Source organism: Paroedura picta, chromosome 6 (genome assembly GCF_049243985.1).
Source record: "Paroedura picta isolate Pp20150507F chromosome 6, Ppicta_v3.0, whole genome shotgun sequence".
Lineage (NCBI taxonomy): Eukaryota > Metazoa > Chordata > Lepidosauria > Squamata > Gekkonidae > Paroedura > Paroedura picta.
The window spans coordinates 123,919,527-123,931,609 of NC_135374.1; the positions used below are offsets into that span (position 1 = coordinate 123,919,527).

General features: G+C 47.4%; 1 protein-coding gene across 2 annotated transcripts in view; it reads left to right on the forward strand.

Moving 5' to 3' along the window:
- The first annotated feature begins 55 nt into the window (after positions 1-55).
- Positions 56-12,083, forward strand: part of SUGT1 (SGT1 assembly cochaperone of MIS12 kinetochore complex) — a 29,689-nt gene continuing 17,661 nt past the window's right edge. For both annotated transcript variants that reach the window (XM_077344116.1, XM_077344117.1), the window contains exons 1-6: positions 56-211; positions 304-349; positions 5,413-5,503; positions 5,912-5,981; positions 7,513-7,583; positions 9,327-9,380. In XM_077344116.1, coding sequence (XP_077200231.1) covers positions 90-211; positions 304-349; positions 5,413-5,503; positions 5,912-5,981; positions 7,513-7,583; positions 9,327-9,380 — 454 coding nt within the window. In that variant the 5' untranslated portion in view covers positions 56-89. The remainder of the gene's footprint in view (positions 212-303; positions 350-5,412; positions 5,504-5,911; positions 5,982-7,512; positions 7,584-9,326; positions 9,381-12,083) is intronic.

Below are 12,083 nucleotides of genomic sequence, written 5' to 3' on the forward strand. Positions count from 1 at the left end.
TCGGCCACCGAGGCGACGAGGCCTAGCGCGGCGGAAGTCACGGCTTTGGGGGCGTTGTGGCGCTCTAGGCGGAGAGGAAGTTCCTCTTCATGGCCTGGACTTCCGGCGCGGCGCTGACGTCAGGCGCTGTCGTGATCACACGGCGACGCTGGTCGTTCGGCGGAGCTCTGGAAGCTTCTGGCGCGATGGCGGAGGGAGCGGCGCCGCTGAGGTGAGACCCCCCCCCCCCCGGAGACCCCCCCCCGCGAGGCCCCCTCCCCGCCCGGCCTCACTCTCTCTCTCTCTCCGCCCCCCCCCCCTCAGGCTCTCCGACGGCGACGTCGACCAGGACCCTGCGGCCGCCCTGCAGGTGAGCCCGGACGCCCCCGTGGCGGCGTCGCCACTCTCCCGGGCGGGGGGGCGGGAGGCAACCGGGAGCCCTGCGTCTGGGCCGGGGGGGGGGGACTGGACGTCCACGGCCTACAGTTCCCAGGAGGCCCCCTAAGGCATCTCCGTGGCTGGGAAGCCCCCCCCCCTCATCTCCTCAGTCTCCGCCGAGGAAGCCAAGAGGCAGGCAATGGCCGGCCGCCCCTGGCCTTGAGCCCGCCCTGCCAGGTAGTCCGTGCGTGTCTGAGAGGCCACGGGCACCCGCCACCGTCCCAGGGGTAGTCGAACTGCGGGCCTCCAGACGTCCATGGACTACAATTCCCAGGAGCCTCTGCCAGCGAACGCCAGTTGCTTTCACCCTGCCCATCCAGGGTACGGCTGAGGCTCTGAGAACTAGAGAATGGGTGCAGAGGGGGCCTGGGGGGGGTCAAGCGTTGAGCAGCAGAATCGGTCTCACAGAGCTAGAAGAGACCGCAAAGAGCCATGCAGGCCAGCCCCCCGCCCCTCTGGGGGACACACGCCTGGCAGGTGCTCTTCCAGCCTCCTAAACTTTTCAAATGAACCAACTTGCTTGTATTATTTCCTTACTATCACTTTATCATTCCAGTAGTCTAAATTATTCTCTTACTGACTTCTTAATTCTGCAGAAAGTGTGTGGATTTCATGAGCTGTAGCCATGTGCGATTTTTCTCCTGTAATAGTGCAGTGATGGGTCCGATAGGGATACAATGTTCCTCCAGTGGCTTCAATAGTCTGAGAAGGCTGTTTGTCTAGGAACACTGTTTTTGGTTTGTTAGTATTGGTTCCTGCACAGCTTAAATGATGTGATCTGCAGCTTTTGCGTGTGTTCTCCTGAAAGTAGAACGAAGGTTGAATCCAGGGGCCCCTTTAAGACCGTTAAAGTTTTATTCTGGGTATAAACTTTTGTGTGTCCCTGGACTCAAGCTTTGTTCTGCTGCTTCAGACCAACACGGTGGCCCACCTGAATCCATCGCTTTGATGGTGTTTGTTAGGAATACACGGGCAGTGGGACATACAAGTCTCTTGGGTATCAGTATGCCCACACCTGCATTTTGTGGGATTGATCTTTATGTCATGGCTGGGTGTGAATGTGGGGAGTTTTCTTTAGTTGTCGCGATGTATATGAGATTTTTAAAATTTGATTTTTACACCGCCTATCTCTGCCCAGCAGGCACATATGCTCTGTAAAAACTACCCTTGGATATCACAGGCCAAAAGTTCCTATCCTTTTTGACCCTGTAAGCCCCTGAAACAGCATGATGGGTGCGCCTCAAAACGGCAATTGAAAGTGTGACTGCTGTGAGAGGTGGAGTTACAAACATGGAGCAAGCCTTAACGCAAGGGAGAAAAGGGGGCATTAAAAAAAAATACACAGAAAGAGGAGTGAAAGAACAGAACCAAAACTGGTGGCAGTTGCCATAAAATAATGTTATTTTAATCTACCCAGACAATGAGATCTGCAGTTGATCTTTATAACTGGGTGGGCTCCCCCGCTTTCTGAAAAGGTTTGGTGGACACCAGGAGAGGTTTTGGTGGATTCCATGGTACCACATTGGGAACCCTATCGTGATTTATTATTATTAAGGTTTTGGTTTTAACCTTTAAGGCTATCTGTGGGACTGTTTATCTGCTTATAGAATCACAGAATAATAGAGTTGGAAGGGACCTCATGGGTCACCCCCTGCACTATGCAGGACACTCATATCCCAGTTGCTCATCCACTGTAACCTGCCACTCCTTTGCCTTCACAGAATCAGCCTCTGTGTCAGATGGCTATCTACCCTCTGTTTAAAAATTTCCAAAGATGGAGAACCTACTACCTCCTGAGGAAGCCTGTTCCACTGAGAAACCACTCTAACTTGTCGGGAACTTCTTCCGGATGTTTAGATGGAATTTCTTTTGAATTAATTTAATCCCATTCATTCTGGTCTGTCCCTCTGGGGCAAGAGAGAACAACTCAGCTTTTTAAACACTTGAAGATGGTTATCAGATCCCCCTCAGTCGTCTCCTTTCTAGGCTAAACAGACCAAGCTCCCCCAACCTTTCTTCATCCAGTTTGTCAACATCCTTGTTCAACTGGGGTGCCCAAATCTGAACACAGTACTCCAAGTGAGGCCAGAGCAGAGTAAAGCAGTACCATCACCTCCTGTGATCTGGACATGATACTCCATTTGATACAGCCCAAAATCTCATTTGCCTTTTTAGCCACCGAGTCACACTGCTGACTCATGTTCAATGGATGGTCTACTAAGACTCCTAGATCCTTTTCGCACATGCTACTGCCAAGACAAGTCTCCCCCATCTTATATTGGTGTATTTGGTTTTCCTACCCAAATGCAGAACTTTACATTTGTCCATATTGAACTTCATTTTATTCAGTTTAGCGAACTTCTTGAGCTTATCAAGATCATCCTGTATTCTGTTGCTGTCTTCGTTTTTTTTCTACCCCTCCCAGTTTAGTATCATCTGCAAATTTAATGAGTATCCCCTCTAATCCCTCATCCAAACCATTTATAAATATGTTGAACAACACAGGCCTCAGGACAGATCCTTGGGGTGCTCCACTTGTCACTCTTTTCCAAGAAGATGCTGAACCATTAACAAGTACCCTCTGGGTACGATTTGTCAACCAGTTATTGATCCACCTGACAGAATTAGGATCCATACCGCATTTTACCAACTTGTGAACAAGAGTATCATGTGGAACCTTATCAAAAGCTTTACTTGAAATCCAGATAAACTATGTCCACGGCATTCCCCTGATCCAGCAAGGGTAGTCACTTTCTCAAATAAAGAGATAAGGTTGGTCTGTTCGCTCTGCAGGTATGAATTTACTGATGGTCCCAGGCCCCAACCTGGTAGAATGAGCTCCTGGAAGAGATACGGGCCCTGCGGGATTTGTCAGCTTTCCGCAGGGCCTGCAAGACACAGCTCTTCTGGCAGGCTTATGGTTGAGGCCAGGGCAGCTCCCAGCACTCTCAGCTGTGGATCTCTAGCTGAAACCAACTAACTCCCTCGCTCCCAGGTAGAGAGTGATAAACCTTTGCTGAACGGGGGGGGGGGGGGGGGTATGGGTTATATATTTATTATCTGCCCTTGTGTTTTAATTACGTTTTAATGGTTTTTACTGTACTTATGAATCTTTGTAAATCGCCACGAGACATTTGAGAGCGGCAGTATATAAATATAAATATAAATAAAATAAATTATTTATTTGATTTATTACCCACCATTTCCTTACAGCTCGTGGCGGGTTACACACATCTGCCTTAAAACCTCAGACATAAAATCACAATGATTAATCAAATCAAGAAAAGGAGATACGGCTGAGACCCTCACTATTCTCAGTACCCCCAATACAAACTGATGGCGGAGTGGGAGGGAGGAGGGTGCAGATGTCACTTGCAAACCGTGACAGAACTACCTGGAAGGGGGGCCATATAGATCTCCCTGGCCATACCGGCCTCAACCATAGACCAGGTGGCAGAGCTCCCTTTTACTGGCCCTGCGGAACGTTGAAAGCTCCCGCAAGGAACTCATTCCGCCATGTAGGGTCCAGGACCGAAAAGACCCTGGCCCTGGTCAAGGCCAATTGAAATTCCCGGAATAACCAACAGATTGGTGACCGCAGAGCGGAGAGCCCTCTGTGGAGGGGGGGGACATAGGATGACAGGCGGTCTCTCAGTAACTTGTCAATGTGGAAGACATCTGCTGTGCTCCCGATAACTGAAGGGATAACAGACGTGAGATCTGTTGTCCCGCCTTAGGGAGTGTGCCAGCAGATGGTGGCGGTAGAGCAGTGAGGCTCAGAGCTGGGCCTCACAGGGTGCTCTGCTGCCACAGCATCCACCTCCCTAGGCTGGTCCAACCCTCAGGAGCAGGAACAGCCTCAGAAGAGGGGAGCTGCAGCCGGCAGCATCAGGGTGGCAAGGCCTAGCTCTGAGCCTTACTGGGTGTTCTGCTGCACTGTTGCCGGAGCCCTGAAGGAGCCCCGCAGCTGCCAGCTGCAGACAGAATGGGTGTGTACGTGCTGTTCAAAGAAAGGAGTCAAAATTTCACATGCATGAGCCGCAAGGTTGCACAGACCATGAAGGCTACGCACCCCCGTCTTGTGGCTCACTGATCCATGTGGCCAGCGTGTGTGTGCGCTAGATCTTATACTGGATTCTGTATAGTAGAAAATGTCGTTTCTCGATGGTGGACGTTTTTTGTACCTGGCTTCAGTTTCCAGTGGGGAAGATGCTTCCAAGCTGTTCACAGTTTTCAGTTTACAAACATTAAATGTTCAAATCAAAATATGGATGGATTAAAAATTAGGAGTGGGGTTCTGTGCATCTTCAGTATAGTCTTTTCACCCTTGCCTTCCTGCTCGCTCCCCCCCCTCCCGACTCTGATTTTATTGTGCTACTTCAGACCAACACAGCTACTCATTTGAATCTACTAAACTATGGTTGAGGTCACAAGAGTCTGTCAGGAAAGCCGTGTTGGGGGAATTTGTTTCCTGTATTTCTGGCTCTAGTGTAAGGGGCACAGCTTCTTGTTGGAGTGTAATCTGTCTCTCAATTGAGCCTACCTCAAGGGGTTGTTGGGAGGATGAAAAGAGAAGCTTCTTAGGGCTCTCATGGGGTGGGGGGAAGCAGGGTATGAATGCAACAAATATTTGTGGTTCGGTAGAAATTTTCTTCATGCTTTTGAAGTTAACATTGTGAGAAATTAGTATGGCTGCTTGGCTAATAGCAAATTCTCCATGACAACTGGTAAATGAGTTCTTTCCTCAGATCGGCTTTTCTTCTTTTTTCTTGGTATAGTTTCTTGACTCTGAAGCTCTGTTAGCTGCGAGGCTTTTATCTCTGTTGTAAGCCACAATTCTCCAAGCCAAAGGATTTTTGCTTCTGGCATAATTCGTCTCAAAGCAAAATTGTGCTAATTGATTCTGTTTGATGTGTCAAGCAAGACATTTCACTGTGGGCCATAGAGGGATTTGTAGCAAATGTCAAGTTAATTTTTTTGTATTTTCACTTGCAGAAGTTGACAGGGGCGCTAGAAGAGCAGCCTGATAATTCGGGGTATTACTGTCAACGAGCTTATGCTAACATTCTTCTTCAGAATTACCATGGTAACATTTATTCTAAAATAACTTTGTGGCTTTTAAAAAATGCTGAGACCAGGCACAGCTTATTGTCTGTTACTGCTTTTCTTTCACATGTGGACTTTTGAATTGAGTAAACCTTTTATGTCAAGATAGCTATCCATTTGGGCAATTAAATAATATGAACATGAAAATAAATTGTTGTATATTAAAAATACACATTTCAAGAAGCAGTAGTCTTTAAGGTTCACAATAGCAATCGAGAACAGTTTTTTTTTTTAAACTACAGCCGCACTCTGCCCATGTGTGTTATTTTTCTCAAAAATCAGCCGAGCCAGACTTTGTTTTTCAGTTCAGCTGCACAGTTGAAATCCTGGGCAATGGGCCGTAATATAATGGAGTTCTGGAAAGATGATTATTAGCTCCTTCTTGCAGATGCTGTTACAGATGCCAAGAAGTCCCTGACACTTGACCCCAGGAACATCACGGCCTTTCTCAGGCAAGGGTAGGTGTCCGCTGGAATTCTAGCCAATGCAACTGATTTCAGAGGCACCATGTTCTGAATACATGGAATATTAGCTTGCACCTGTGAATGATTTGGGATTTTTTTTCTTCCTCCTATAAATCAGAAATTAAGTAAAATGACACTTTTTTCATTATCCAAGGTTTTCGTGCTAAGGGACAAACTGTAGATTGCTGCATAGTGTTCTTGTTGAACTGGTATTTGATGCACATAAGTTAGCAAGGTGTTCTCTGCTTTAAGGAGTCCTCTGCTAAAATACTGCCTAAGTGCTGCAAATGAGATGGACCTGCTTACCCTCCCTTTGAGCAGGCATTGGTGGACGTATGGGGCAAGGGATAGCATCTCAGAAGAACATCAGAAGAGCCTTTCTGGATCAGACCAGGGATCCACCTAGTCCAGCATTCTGTCTCACAGAGTGGCCAAGCAGTTCCTCTGGAGAGCCAACCACAGGGCAGAGAGGCCCTAGGGCAGGGGTAGTCAAACTGCGGCCCTCCAGATGTCCATGGACTACAATTCCCAGAAGCCCCTGCCAGCATTCTCTCGTGGGAATTGTAGTCCATGGACATCTGGAGGGCCGCAGTTTGACTACCCCTGCCCTAGGCCTTTCCTGATGTTGCCTCCTGCCCTGGGATTCAGAGGGCTAGTGAATGTGCAGGTTCCCCCTAGTCACTATGGCTAGGAGCCATTGATGGACTTTTCCTCCATCAAGCTATCGTCCCCTTTTAAAGTTGACTATTCCTGTGGCCATCACTACATCCTCCAATATAGTGAATTCCACATTTCCCTCACTCTGTGTAAAGTGACGCTTCCTTTTTCAATCCTAAACTTGCTGTTGAATTTGGATTGTGACCTTGGATGCTATAGAGTTGTAGCATTTTGGGGGAGAGGAAGAATTAGAAGAACTGTTTTTACAACCCACTGTTCACCACCTGAAGGTGTGTCAAAGCTGTTTACAATTGCTTTCCCTTCCTCTCCCCACAACAGACACCTTGGGAGGTAGGTAGGGTGGAGAGAGCTCTGAGGGAAGCTTTTCTGAGAACAGCTCTAAGAGGACTGTGACTAGCCCAAGGTCACGCAACTGGCTGCATGTCAAGGAGTGGGGAATCACACCTGGGTCTCTGAACTAGAGGCTGCCACCCTTAACAATGACACGAAGCTGGCTGGGAGAGATGCATAATTTTATAAACCTTTATTATGTTCCCCCTTTTTTGTCTCTTTTCTAAACTGAAAAATCCCAGATTCGTCAGCCTTTCCTCCTAGGGAAGGCACTCAAATGCCCCCATCTTGCTCTCCCTTGTAATGTTTCCAGCTCTGCAGTGTCTGTTTTGAAGTAAGATGAGCAGAACTGCACACAGTATTGGAAATGAGCCTGCACCAGAGAGCTCATTCCCATAATTCCCTGGTGTGTGAATGGAAGACCCCCCTTGCATGATTTTGTTGCCACCGTTTGAAATTGATAGCCTGGGCATGGTGGGGTGCTGAATTGTCATGCTGCTCTTTTTGTACCCCTCAGGATAGGTGAATACCACATGGAAAGCTATGGAGCAGCCATGAAATCTTTCAGTGAAGGACAGAAGCTGGATAGTAAGTATGATCTTCCCTGTCAAGCTACCAAAGTACATGAGCCAAATGTTCAGTGCTGGCAAGGAGCATGTGCAGATGGAGGACTGAAATCGTGCTCCCTCAGTCCCACAGGTGGTCTGTTGGCAGAGAGGCTGCAGCCGTGGCTCACGCCGTTTCTCAAGCCCTCAGAACTGGTTGGGACTGGGAGAGGTAGTAAAGACGTCTATCTGGAAATGAGCACAGTTGTCTCCAGTGAGACGCTTTGGTTGAAGAGCCTGTGGGCCACGTTGGAGGGGTGTAGGGTTGTGTGGAAGGTGGCCTGCCAAGCCCTCAGTGTCTGAGCAGTGTGATTTGAAAAGGGCATCAGAGCAACAAGAAGGCAGAGCACAGTTCACAAGTAGTGCCGAGCCTCAGTCTGAGGGAATCGGCCTTGGAGATCTTTGAGCTAGCACGAGTCTCCTGTCTCCTCATGTGTCTTGGGAACCATCCCTGCCATGCTGGACCGTGTCCGCATATATTGAAAGCTGGCATTTTTTGCCCTTAACGGGCATCACATTACACTTTCGTAAAAATTTACTTGCCACCTTGTCCCTCAGCTTGGAAAGGAATCCATTTGGAGCTGTACACAATCCAGTTGGCTTCTGGCCACAACCGTGACTCATTTGCTGTTTCATAGAATCATAGAATCATAGAGTTGGAAGGGGCCATACAGACTATCTAGTCCAACCCCCTGCTCAACGCAGGATTAGCCCTAAGCATCCTAAAGCATCCAAGAAAAGTGTGTATCCAGCCTTTGCTTGAAGACTGCCAGTGAGGGGGAGCTCACCACCTCCTTAGGCAGCCTATTCCACTGCTGAACTACTCTGACTGTGAAAAACTTTTTCCTGATATCTAGCCTATATCGTAGTACTTGAAGTTTAAACCCATTACTGCGTGTCCTCTCCTCTGCAGCCAGCAGAAACAGCATCCTGCCCTCCTCCAAGTGACAACCTTTCAAATACTTAGAGGGCTATCATGTCCCCTCTCAACCTGCTTTTCTTGTTTTGCTTACCCCCAATAACCATTATTGCTGTTTTGTTTGTCCTGTGTTTTTATTGAAGGATCGTTTTAATTGTTCATTTGTTTTAATGCTTTTGTGTGTGTTTCTTCTTGGGGACTTGACTGGGTAGAAAGGCAGCACAAGACGGCCTTTCTTCCTGTGCCCCCAAAGAGCACAACTCTCAGCCAGCTCCAACTGGCTGGGGATCCCTGGCCCTAAGGAAGCCTGCTTGACCTCAACCTGGGCCAGGTCGTTCTGCATCCGGGCACCACCTGGTGGAAGGAGCTCCCAGAGGAGATCCAGGGCCTTGAAAGAGCTTCAAAATGGAGCTCTTCCACCAAGCCTGTGGTTGAGGCCAGTGAAAGCAGCACTGGGCCCTCCAGGACCCTCCTCCCGATCTGACCAGTCTGCAGGGCTATGGTCGAAATGTTAATAGTTAAATAATGGAAAATTAAATATTCAATGTTTGGTGCTCCTGATGCTGCTGCTGTTGATAGATGCAGTTATCGGTTCTCATGTTCCCTGTGAACCACCCTGAGCCACAAGGGAGGGCAGTATGAAAACGTTAGATGGATGGATGGATGCATCAAATGTTTCAAGTAAACAAATGGCTCCCGTTGCAATGCTATTCCGAAGCGTTTGTAGGGCTCTGGGAATGGCTCACTGTGCAAATGGAAATCTTTTTGGTGTTCTGATGCTGCTTTCGTTTTGTGTTTGTCTACTAGGTATGGACGAGATGTTTGTTGTCTGGATTAAAAGATGTGAAGAAGCCCTTAACAGTAAGCAGTCCTTTATGTGGTTCGCTATTCTGTTAAGAGTGGGCAAGCTGGGCCTGTTGCCCTGACGCACCCCCATGTCCCTGGGAAAGGGCTTCTCAAGGAAAAAAAAGAATGGTCATTAAAAATCCCAACTGTGAAAGATCCTTTCCACTGACTGTGGGGGCCAGAAGTAAGGAGGAGGCTTTTCCTTTCCTGTTCCTCTCTGTGGTTTCCTGCAGTCTTTGGAAGAAGAACTTGTACTTGCATGTTACTGAGCAGATGTGCATCCTCTCTCTTGCCCATGTGCACGTAAGAGTGTCTGTGCATTCATGTGGCCCACAAGCCAATTTGAAACTGCCCATTCTTCCAGTTGGAGCTGGGTCCAAGCACACAGGGGTTTCTCTGTTGCTGTTTGTCTTCAGATTCCCTTGTATTGTCATCCCACACTGGAGTAAAGGGAACTTGGTCCCACATTTGGCTGGTCATCTTTTTTCATCTCAGATAATGACGCTCATTTCTCAAACATTAGCAAGAGTCCAGAGCAGGTTGTGAGCAATGCAAAGAAAATCTAGGCTCAGGATAGAAAAGATGAAGATCCCAGAAGTTCTGAAGCCAATTCGAAACCCGGCATTAAACAAAAGAAATATGATTTGCAGAATGCAGGGTTATGGCCTTTTAAAACGACTGCACTCTGTATTCGTTTATCTTCCCTGTGGTGCTTGTTTTTCTGCAGCAAACGGGAAAGAGAGAGAGATTCCAAGCCATGTAGTTAAGGGCAGTCAGTATTTTTACTTCCTTGGTAGAAGAAGTGACTAAATTGGTACTCAGTTACAGCTGGAAAGGAAACTGTGAGATTGCTAAAATTTTATCCCGTTTGGAAGCAGTGGAGGCTTGCAGTAGACCGAGGAATTGGAAATTCTACTGCTGGGTGAGCTCTTGTTCCATTTGCAGAGGGGTTCATGCAAGGAAATGTGTATTTTTCCCCCTGCTAGTCTTTCCTTATGATCTGGCCTTCTATTTAGCATCCCATAGTAATCCTGAGAGAGATTCTCTTCCTCTACTCTCTGAAAATGGATTGTGGGTGGCAAGTATAGGCCTGTGAACTCTGCGCCAGGGGTAGTCAACCTGTGGTCCTCCAGATGTCCATGGACTACAATTCCCATGAGCCCCTGCCAGCGTTTGCTGGCAGGGGCTCATGGGAATTGTAGTCCATGAACATCTGGAGGACCACAGGTTGACTACCCCTGCTCTACGCCATTCAGGAGTATTTGGATCTGGTCTCTGAAATCAGATAATCAAAGTAGTAAAAGAGTAATAAAGATGAGAGTAAAAACAAGGACCTTGTCAGTTTGAAACCAGAAATCTTACAATGCTGGAAATGCTGAAAGCTCGCATCTGTAATCTTTGTAATCCTTACTACAAGTCTGTGAGGTCAGTGCCTTTCCTTTTTTGGAAACCACTGTAACAATAGGAGACAAGTGGGCAGCGGTATTAATGTTGTCCCTCCCTGGATTGTTCACGTCTTTATGCAACATCCTCTCTTTGTGATGCATCACTGGGAATTCATTTTCTGACTTCAATGAAGGCTTAATGGTTTGGGACTTGGCAGCAAAGGTGGCATGTAGATGCTTTCTGTAATCAGTATATCTTCCAGGGACCGTGCAGAATTTGGCAATTTAAAAAACCTTTTTCTGAAGGTAGTCATTTTGAGAGGTGGCCTGTTTAGACGGGATGCACGTACAGTTGAGTAGTGTATGGATAATTCAAAATCTGTAGCCTGCTACTTCCACCGTTTCACTCCGGGTTTAGGTTGAAATAGTCTTTTTTGGCACAGCTCAGAGAGAACCCCTGAAACATTCTTCATGCTTCAAGCTCCTCCAGAAGTGATGGGATCATGCAGACTATGATAGGGGGGTCAACATGACCATATATGGTTATTCCACCCAATAAATGTGTAACAAGTTACAATATATATATTAAAATGAATTACCTCCCACCCACTCAGGAAACCCTTCCAGGGCCGTCATGGAACCCTGGCTGAGAAAGCCTGGGAGAGCTGAGCAAGCAAGCTCTTAGCAGATCTGGGACTTTCTGTTTTTTGTGATTTTCCAGATTTTGTATTTAAAAATTACACTTGAGTATTTTGGGCATGATGTAATTTACTTTTGTATTGGAATATGATTTCAAGGCCTTTGCAAGTTTGAAGAATCATGGATTTAATTATTGGGCAATCATGCTTGCTGGTGGGGAGGGCTGTCCTGTAGCCCAGCAGGTGTGATGATTTCAGGTGACATGATGTCTTCTGATCACTTAAATTGTTATGTCCTTGACATTTTCTTCCATGCCACCTGGGCGATTGTGTTACCAGAGGCTTTCAAGCTGAAATATCTGAAAAAGCTGGCTCTTAGCCAAACACACATGGAGTAAAAAAGGCCCTGGTGTTTCCGTGGGCTTGGATCCTCCAGAGTTTTTCTCCGGGTGTGAAGAGCTCTTCCCACAGAATGTGGCCTTGTCTGCCCGCCTTCAAATCCTTACCCTGGGGGGACAGGATTCCGGGAATTAGGTTAAACTGTTACAGGAAGGAGGAGAGCCAAGAGCAAGACATGTTCTGTGGGTGGAAACCCTTGTGCCCAAGGAAAGACTTGCAGGGATTCCAAACCTTCATGAGGGATTGTTAAGATGCTTTAAGATGTGTTTGGGTTCTTTTTGATGTGCTTCCTCCCC